This window comes from Solea solea, chromosome 10 (genome assembly GCF_958295425.1).
Source record: "Solea solea chromosome 10, fSolSol10.1, whole genome shotgun sequence".
Classification (NCBI taxonomy): domain Eukaryota; kingdom Metazoa; phylum Chordata; class Actinopteri; order Pleuronectiformes; family Soleidae; genus Solea; species Solea solea.
In genome coordinates this window covers 14126699-14136890 of record NC_081143.1, presented here as the reverse complement: position 1 = coordinate 14136890, position 10192 = coordinate 14126699, and the positions used below count along the sequence as shown (strand labels likewise).

At 40.9% G+C, this 10192-nt stretch overlaps 1 protein-coding gene and 1 long non-coding RNA gene across 4 annotated transcripts in view; one reads left to right on the top strand and one right to left on the bottom strand.

The window, feature by feature from the left end:
- Nucleotides 1-8156, bottom strand: part of LOC131466721 (uncharacterized) — a 20389-nt gene extending 12233 nt beyond the window's left edge. Inside the window, exon 1 of the long non-coding RNA XR_009241449.1 lies at nucleotides 8066-8156. This is a non-coding gene — a long non-coding RNA (uncharacterized LOC131466721). The remainder of the gene's footprint in view (nucleotides 1-8065) is intronic.
- The window catches only part of si:dkey-117m1.4 (uncharacterized), a 20995-nt gene that overhangs the window by 3627 nt on the left and 7176 nt on the right, over nucleotides 1-10192 (top strand). For 2 of the 3 annotated variants that reach the window (XM_058640150.1, XM_058640149.1), the window contains exons 2-5: nucleotides 6709-6803; nucleotides 7126-7201; nucleotides 8073-8430; nucleotides 9180-9254. In XM_058640150.1, coding sequence (XP_058496133.1) covers nucleotides 6709-6803; nucleotides 7126-7201; nucleotides 8073-8430; nucleotides 9180-9254 — 604 coding nt within the window. Of the gene's footprint in view, nucleotides 1-5860; nucleotides 5896-6708; nucleotides 6804-7125; nucleotides 7202-8072; nucleotides 8431-9179; nucleotides 9255-10192 lie in introns of those variants that run through there. The other variant, XM_058640151.1, reaches the window with a different exon arrangement.

The following is a 10192-nucleotide window of genomic DNA, read 5'->3' as shown; positions in this document are numbered from 1 at the left end:
TTCTGTCTCTGTGTGTGTTTGTGTGTATCTCTGTGTGTGTGTGCGTGTGTGTTTGTTCTGCAGTCAGTAGGAAAGGGAGGGGTGTGTGTCAAGGGGGAGTGTGTGTGTGTGTGTGTGTGTATGTGTATGTGTTTGTATTTGTTGCCTCTTTAGGACCTTTTCTGGTATAAACACTGACTTTGTTAGGACCAGTAGGCCTCATTAGAAACCAAAACCTGGCCCTTGTGAGGCAGAACCGTATTTGTGGTTAAGGGACTAGTTAAGTTTAATGCTTGACTTGTGGTTGGGGTTATGGTTAAAGTTAGGGATTACACTAAACCATAGGAAGTGAGGACATTTTGTGGAAGTGAGGACATTCTGGCTGGTCCTCGTGTCCTATCCCACACTTTAAGGGCTGTTTATGGATAAATACCTGGTTCTAGGGTTAGGGGTAGAATTAGGTTGAGGTCAAGAGTTAGTGTTAGTTGTGACGGTCAAGGTTCGGTTAAGGCTGCTAGGGAAAGCACTATGTCTCACTAAGAGAGCTGTACAAACATGTATGTGTGTGTGTCTCTCTGTCTGTTTATGTGTGTGTGTGGCTCTTAGACAAGGGCAGTGTGTTTGTGCGTGTCATGCAGAGTGAAGGAGAGAGTGTTTATGCATCTACTTTGTTTATGAAAGAGGACAGTGTGTGTGTGTGTGTGTGTGTGTGTGTGTGTGTGTATTTTGTCTGGATATGTGTACGCATGCTTGAAGGAAAAGTATGTTTGTGTGTATGTGGTGGATGGTGTATCGGTTTTATTATTGAGGATTGTGTGTGTGTGCGTGTGTCTGTGTTTGTTACCTCTGTAGGACCTTATCTGGCATAAACACTGACCTTGTCAGGACCAGTAGTCCTCATTGGAGACCAACACCTGGTCCTAATGAGGCAGAACCTCATTGCTGGGGACGTGATTAAATTTAAAGTTAAGGTTTGAATTGGGATTAACCAAATGAATGGACGTGTTTGGAAACCTGCATGAACCTGTGTGTGTGTGTGTGTGTGTGTGTGTGTGTGTGTGTGTGTGTGTGTTGTATTCCTTATGTTGTGGGGACCTAAATCTGTTAACACAGTCACATTATGGGGACTTGTCTTCTTTATGGGGACAAAAATCAAGTCACCAATTACTACATTTTTAGGTGAAGACATATTTTAAAGTTAGGCTGAGGTCAGGGTTAGGTTAAGGTTAGGGACAGGGTAAGGAGTAGGCCAGTAGTAATCATGATTAAGGTTAAGTCTCCAGGAAATGAATGTAAGTCAATGTCCTCTGAAGTCATGGAAACCAGTGTGCGTGTGTGTCGGAGGGAGAGACAACACTGCATGAGGACTGGAGTGTATGTGAATCTTATTGACGTGTGTGTGCCTTGGGTGCGTGTGTGAGTGTGTTCATGTGCACACTCCAAACGTATGTGAAGGAAGCTGCTGTGTGACAGGAGGATGTGTGTTTGTATTTAATGTTTGTTTGTGACTGAGAAAGAATAATGTGTTAGAAATGTGTGTGTGTGTGTGTGTCAGAGAGAGATAGAGAGAGAGTAGAGAATACATTTGAGCAGATATGCATATGAGTTTGAAATTATAATTTACAGATTTTGTGCATGCTGTCCTTTCTTTGTGTGTGTGTGTGTCAGAGAGGAAAACATTGTTTGTGTGTGTGTGTGTGTGTGTCAGGGATGGAACATGAGACTGTGGGTTTGGTTATTTGAGAGAGAGAGAGAGAGAGAGAGAGAGCACAGGAGAGAGAGAGAGAGAGAGAGAGAGTGTCTGTGTGTGTGTGTGTGTGTGTGTGTATGTGCGCATGCTTTCCTGTGTGTGTACGCATGTGAGCTTTAGAGGGGGGAGGGGTGTGTGTGTGTTCATGTGAGCTTGGCTAGAGAGAAGATGTGTGTGTCTGTGTCTGTGTGCGTGTGTGTCCATGTGAGCTTGGCTAGAGAGGGGATATTTGTGTGTGTGTGCGTGTGTGTTTGCGTGTGTCTTCGTGCCTGTAAGCCTGAGAGGGAGGGGTGTGATTGACTGTGTGTGTGTGTGTGTGTGTGTGTGTGTGTGTGTGTGTGTTGGGCTGTTTTGGTGCCTGTGTGTATGTGTGTGTTTGTGAATGCATGTGGGCCAGAGAGGGGGAGGGTGTGTGTAATTGTGTGTGTAATTGTGTGTGTGTGTGTGTGTGTGCATGCATGCACGCATTGTGTGTGTGCTGTGTGTGTTTGACTGCTCACGCATATGTGGGTCTTGAGTATGGACTTGTTTGTGTATTTCTGCATGTGTGTGGGTTGAGGGAGGGGGCTGTGTGTGTGTGTGTGTGTGTGTGTGTGTGGTGTGAAGGAGGAAGAGAGGAATGAGAGAATCGATCAGGAGGGTGAGACAGAAAGTGTCAAGGATGGAGAGAGAGACTGAGGGTCAGGCAGCTCTCTGAAGGAGTGGAGGTGAGACAGTGGTCGGCGAAAAAGTTCCCCAGAAAGTTACTGAACCAGAAATGAACACACACAGACACACACACACACTCAGACATCCAAAAATAATCCAGCAAAATATAAACTCTGAGGAAAATTGTGTCTTTCTGGAGAGAGCAGGTGACCTGCAGGGATCAGGTTTACCTCAAGACAGTACATGGATAGGCTTAGCTGTCTGTGAGTATATGGACAACTGTGGCAGCAGTATTATACAACTGTAATGACCCAACGTCACTCGAATTGTAATGGTTACAAATTTACTTCATCAATGATTATTTATCACTTTTTGTAAATATAACTTTGCAGAGCTGGCCAGAGGCATAAGCGAACTAAGCGGCTGCTTGGAGCCCCCCTGGTGATTGGGTGTAGGAGGACAAATATTTTATCATTTGAAAGAAATGTAGATATCTTTAGATACATTTATATATCTATCTATTTTTTTTGCGATTTAAGTCCAGTATCACCACACATAGTGTTTCTCTTTGAATATGAAAGTGCAAACTAAAACTAGGCCATTGATTGTACTCCCCTCTAATGCACAAAAAAAAAAAAAAAAACAAGAGTGACACTGGTTTGGAGTAAATAACACAGCTAAAATATAGTTAATCAAATTCAGCTTAGGGCCCCATAAAGGCTTGGGCCGGCCCTGAAATTTTGTTTTGTGAGGCTAGTTTGAAAAGAAAGGCAGATGATTTTGAATTTTACAAAATGCTGTTGCCTCAAGCTTCATGTCATCACGTTCCCTGAGGCTGCAGCCATATAACAGCCTTTGTTCCTCTAATGGTTAAAAAAAAAAATCTAAAATGAACAGGTATACCTGAGAATTTGAACCCCAGTGAACTCGCTAAAAAAAGGTCATTATCACCATTCCCATAGCTTGTGCCTTTTCTTCCCTCTGATGTTTTTTTCACCCGTGTCACATGTGCATGAAATGTGACAGCACAAATGTGCCAGAATTAGAACGAGTCGGAGGAGGAACATTTAAAAAAAAAAAAAGAGTGGAGCTTATTGACAGTGTCACATTTGTTACTATTTTGTAGCTTTAACTTTGGTCCCTCATTCAAACTCAAAAGTAACATTTTAATGTTGAGCTGGTTCCCAAAAACTTGTTCCCACAAATGCCGATCAAACCTGTCATTTGACCCCGGAGTCACTGCTGATTAAACTCGACAGTAAAAAAAACCAGGATTAAACTGTGGGAATGGGGTATATACTGTAGTTCACCAGAGCTTGTCATTCTTAGCTGATAGTCAGTTTATGGCTAATTAGAATCTGCCAAGAAGTGTATGAGGGTTAGTGCATCATAAGATCTACTATTCTCAGTCAGTTTTTACATAAAAAGGACATGGTGGCAAAACACACCAGATCAGTGCAGTCGACAGGCGAATCTGAAGCTGAATTTACACGTGTTTAAGTTAAAATGTGGATGTTTCATAAGTTTGTAAATATGAGTTGTGGTAGAAAGCGAGGGTCAGGGATATTTGTTCATAGATCAATATCAGAGTTTGTTTACATGATATTTAATAGAAACTCAACAGCTTTGGTGTGACTCAAGTGTGTGTTGCTGATGATCTTATCAGTGCATTATCTTTACTGTTGTGTCATGAGGCCCTTTGATGTTGATTTGTGAATAACTTCAGATTTTGCATCGTATCAGCATTGAATCATTTTGTTTAAGTAAAAAAACATTTGTTGAATGAATAGTTCTTAAATGCCTTAGCTTTAGCATGACGTCTTGTTAGTCGTCGTGTTTGATCATATTTTCACAGCCACAGTTTGTGTGTTTGGGCTGTTGTTGAAGAGAAAATTTGTACATACAGCACAAAATGCAGGCGCTTACTCTTTTAAACGCAGAGTATCACGCATCCAGATGGCAGTGGAGTGGATCAATACAAAGACAGTGGGTCTGGCTGATATCTCTGCCCCCCCCCCCCCACACCTCCCATTTTCTCTCTCTCACCCCGTCTGCTTTTTACTGTTTCACTTTTTTCTCTCCAGTTCCTTGTTTTTCATCTCCTCGGTTTTGTTCTTTTTCTTGTCTGCATGCAACGGCATGCACGCACACAAACACACGCACGCGAACACGCACACACACGCACACGCGCACACACACACACACACACACACACACACACACACACTGTAATGAACACTTCAAAATCCAAAGCACGATCTTTCTATGGCCTACTTTTAAGAGCCTCCAATGTCATGTGAGTAAAAAATAGACTGACGGAAAACAGTATTGTGATCTGTGGTAACAGAGCAGGCCCAGAATCGGCGGAGGCAGGACCAGTTAGGCTCTCCTGAAGCATGGTGGTTTTGGCATGGATTTAGTCTGAAGAAGTTAATCTCACTCGGCCATTCTAAGCTCACACAGGTCGCTGCGTTTCAGCTCTGGGGGGTAATGGCACACTCATAAGTGGTGATCCAGGGGTCAGAGCACTCTACTGTGTGAACACTAACTGGATCCCAGAATTGTTCTGTGGCTGGTATTCTCAATATCAAGCTGGAGTCAACGTGTTGACTTGTCTTTAAATAGATTTTGTGTTTGTTGTGTGTCCGTCCCTTGAACTGTTGATTTGTGTTCAGCTGCGAAACACAACTTGCAGATGTGAAATAAGCCTGAACTTTGTGTTTTTATTTTCACATAGAGGTCCAGTGTGTAAAGAGTTAGCGACACCTAATGGCGAGACTGCAAATGATATTTTTTGCTCACCCCTGTCTCTCCCAGCACGTCTGGGAACTATGGTGGCCTTAAGTTGACATGTTACTTTGTTTTTGCAGTAAGCCTCTGCATCAGAATGAGAGGCTGGTTCAGAGTGCTGTAAAATCATGACGGGTGTCAGCCTCTGTGAAACTGGGCCCTTCCCTAAAGTCCCTACAAAAAGGCTAATTCGAAGGCTACTAATACCAAATATTTATTGGATACTGGATCTTGTCTTGGAAAGTGTTAAGCATGAAATCAAAGAAAGAAACTAACCAGTTCAACATGCTCTCCGTCAGAGGTTGAGACTTACATAATAAAGATGCACTGATCAGTGATTATTTTATCTAGTGCTTAAAGATGGTAAATGACTTTAATGTCTATGGTCAGATTTAAGTTCACCGGAATGTATATTATTTTATTATTTTGTCTTAGAGTTAACCTTTGTGTTTTGCAGAAAGCCATATTTACATTCAATTAGACATACAGTTATCGTCAGTTAGACCTATTTATATGGTGGTGCTTGTTTTATTTTTGGCACAGGTTTTGTTTTATATCTGTGCAAAAGTCTCAGGGCACTGCCAGCTTTGTTGTTTTTATGTCTGTCGAATCCTGTGATCTCTTTGATCTTGTGTATGTAATGCCAAGCATAATCTTGAATAAACCTGGCATAATAGACCCTTTTTTTCACAGCAGATATTTGTCGACATGAAATCGGACAAACACAGGTTTTTTTCTTTGTTTTTTTTTTCTAATAACAAGGTTATCAGGGTTCCACTCCAGTTTTAAGAGACCCAGGGTCATGCTATTGTTCAGGTGTAATGTTAGGTCATATTAAATACTTGACACTTTAACCTGAAACGTGTTTCATTTTAAAACTGCATACATGTTTGTGTTCCAATAAAACGATTCAGAAACAATTACTCTGTATGACATTGATAAAACAACAGATCTACAAATCCTCAGATCTTTGTATTTCAAATAATGAAATAATAATTTAAATTTCATTAAGGGTTAGAAATGTTCATGTGCTCAGTGAAATCATGTAGGTTGAAGCACAAGCGGTGCCACTCATACTTACTTTTTTTTTTTTTAATCATAGCCATTAAATTAAACCCCAAATTAAACCCAGGTCTTCAGTGATAATACGTGTACATTATTTTATGCGTTATGAGTTTTGAGATTAATTTCTGCCCCTGACGAGAGCTTACAAGGGTTGGCAACGTTCCAGATTTGTTTTGTTCAAAAATCTAAGACTCTTCCAGGTCAGCCAGTGGAGAATGTGTGTAAAATGTAAAACTGTGCTGTTGACTTTCATGCTGCAGTCACACAGTCACAATCTTTATCTCAATACAGTGTTGTTGTTTTAATTATTTGGTGTTTTGCATCTTACAAGTGAGGCCCAAGCCCATTTTATATTGATCAGTTTGGTTGGTCAGCTTATTGATTACTCCTTGACCTGATTGATGTGAAATTTGGCCAGCAAGCCAATTGATTAAATGATAATCATGCGTGTGTGTTTGTGTGTGTATTCTCTGCAGCCGCGGTTGTGGAAGGAAAAGGAAAGGGACACCTGTGAAAGTCTTTGTTACACACACGGAGGAGGAGAGCGTGCCTGAACACAGCGTCAGCCCAGGTGTGTGTTTGTATGTAGTACAATATATATTATTATTGCCCATATTCTTACTACCATCAAATGTGTGTGTGTGTGTGTGTGATCAGTATGGGGGCGGAGCAAGTACACGTGAGTGTGACCTACTTTGTGTGTGTGTGTGTGTGCGTGCGTGCGTGCGTGTGTGCGTGTGTGTGTGTGTGTACAGGCAGCTTGCCCACGTATGTTCTCTGATGTGCACCTAAGTGTGTGCTCCAGGAGATCGTGTGATGACCTTTGTGTGTGCGTGTGTGTCCTTGCACACTTATATGTAATCCTTTTATACTGACTGTTCCTGTGCTCTCAGGTTATCGTAAGGAAGCAGCAGAGAATAGGAAGGCCACACTGGATGCACCTCCCTCCAACACAGAGCTGCACAAGTGGTAGGTAGACATTGGTGCAGTTTCATATTGTTGTGATTAGAATATAATTCCTCTGCCGTGTGAAATCTTAAAGGTTTTATACAAATATCAGGGTATGTCCAGGCAAATAAATGGTTAAAAAGGTTCTCGGAGGCCTGTTTTTAGTGTACCTCTTCCTTCTTTGTTTTTAGATTTAGACTTAAGTTGGTGATCTCAATTCAGCTTGTCTGAGAGCAGCCCCTCTGACTCCCAACCTGAACTCACTGACACTAAAGGTTTTCCTTAAAACCTGGGATGTCAAGAGAATGCACGTAGGCAGAAGGAAAAAAATCTCTGTCAACTAAGATTGAGAATCATTGCCCTGAGGCGCTGGAAGGAGTCTGTATGATTTTACACGTATTCAGATGCAGTTGATGAACAAAAAAAGGACAAAAAAGGGAAATAAAATTACAATTCTGCCACCACTTCTGTGCTTTTAAGCCTGAAAGCGGACTGGAACCAGAATGGGCTGCATTATAATATGACAACGCAGAAAATAGCAGTAATAAATAACAGTAAGAACTACTTTCCTCAGTTCTTTGGTCAATAAAATATTGTTAAAATGGTAATGAATTAAAAACTTCAGCTTACTCTGTAAGTACCACAGTAGAAATTCACACATCTTCAGTTTGCAGGAACATTTTTAAGAAGATGGAACTAGCAAATATTTGATGTTTGATTGTTATTCATTTACAGAAATTGTTTTCCGTCAATCATACTATCATTATAGTGCTAAAATGAAGACAGAGAGATTGAATATCTTAATTGTCAGAACCCAATAGCTTGGGAAAATAATTGAAATAGATCAACTGCATGTTTTCTAGTGAATCATGAATGAATCTTTACCCCAAAGTAATCCATCGGAGCAGGCTCGTGACAGAGACTCCACCAAATCCAAGATCAGCTCCTGTTCAGCCTCCACACCAGCTCCAGCTGCTTCCTCAGCCTCAGCCTCAACCCCCAACACCACTCCGGCCCCAGCCACGGCGACTTCGGCTCGATCTCTGACTCCTGCCTCCACTGCTCCAGTGGCCCCGGCAGCTTCCACTCCGGCCCCAGCGGCCAGCTCCTTCCCTCCCTCCCCAAACTGCCGCATTCGAGAAGTTCACTGTGGCAGCCAGGTGCGGTTGGTCGTTATCGCCATCCGAGACATCACCAAGGGGGAGGAGATCACCGTGGATTACAGTCTGACTGAGTGGGGAGAGAACCTGGTCAGTGCCTTTAAAAAAGAGATGCATATGACACACATGTTTGTATGTTATTGCACTTGTTCCTCAGTAGGTTAAAGCTAAGAACTTACATCCTTCCTCACTTTTCCTCATGTTTTTATTCCTAGTTTAAGTATTTAAATATACTGACGCACTTTGGGTATTTCTGATAAACAACCTTATGTATTGTTCACTCAGTGTCACACACACACACACACACACACACACACAAGCACCAAGCAAGGCATGGGGTTACCATGGTGATGGCTGAGCTCTCGTCTCTGTCTACCTATAGTGCTTTAGCAACAGTAACCATGGTTATTGCATGATCAGTTCTTTTAATGGCTCTCATTAGATTGAATCAATTTACTCGACAAAATGAAGATACAAAACACATCCTTAATTAATTGATGCCAGAGGTTTAACTGGGACCAGGAATAATATTACATCTATTAATCCTGCACAGATTAGGTCTTAAAATCACTCTTAAAGGTTTTTATTATTGACTGATTGATTCGTTCTCTTCTTCGTATTTCTGCCTGATTGATGGTGTTTTTATTTTACTGATGAGATGTTCACAGTCTCTTTAAGGCATGTCTGGTTCACGACTTTTGTTAGGATTGTTAGTCGGACCTTCAGCAAACTCTGTGCTTATGTCCAACAGTAGAGGGATGAGTCAGGACTTGGGCTGATTTGTGATGGCAACCATTGATAATCAGTGTGTTTTAATGTGACTGCTCTGGATCCCACAGGGTTTCCGTGGGACGGTGTCTCCGGCCCGGCATGAGTGTAACTCTGACAATGAGAATAATAACAATATCAAAAAGGTAAGCTTTACAAACACCAGCTGTTTCCTAAGAACACATCATTTTTACATTTAAAATGGGAGTTAAAGACATTACCTGTTTGGGAAAATTACATTCGCACAATATTAAATGATTTGCAAAACTTTAGAGAACCTTAACTATATGGTAATAGTATATTACATGTTTTAAACATTGTGTAATACCATTTTATGGTGTTTTTAACAAGTGTTGCTCCTTTACTGCTTTTACTGTGTTAGTGCTTTTATTGTATTTTACTGTCGTATTATTTATTGTACCACGAGGGCATTCATTGCACAGCTTGAGTCCAAAACAAATGAATGAAGTATATTGAATTTAATTGAATGTTATGTCTTAAGCAGTTTGCAGCTTTGTAATAGCAGTGGTAATAGTGTGGTTAAAAGGAGATATTACAGTAATACCATAGGCTGCCGCCAGTGTAACACCTTTATATGAAAATGTTTTTTCATTTAATTGAAATTAAAAAGTCAAAATTCTTTTATTATATACATTTTTTATTCTTATCACCAAGCTATTACTTGGTATCAGTAGAATTATCATTGTACTGTCATGTAAAGTGTCACTAAATAATTTTCCTTATTTTACTGCAGCCTATGCTAAAGCAGTGGTTCAAGTTAAATTCTCAAAATAAGAAAACCAGTTATCAGTGCAAATTAACGAGTCGACAATCCACTGTGATTTGCAGCGACTGCTGTGTCATGAAGTCGCAGTTTCCCAACTCACTGAGTGCTTTTAATGTGAATCGAATGATAACAGGAAATGGAGTCATGTGACAGCATCTCACTTAAGTGAGAGGGAGAAAGAAAGATTGATATAGTTTTGGATTTTCATCCCTCACAGTTATTAGTGTTGTTTTTGTTAATTGTTGCATTAATGTTGTAAAGGTGCAGGGTTTGATGTTCTTTTGTCCTTCACTTCCA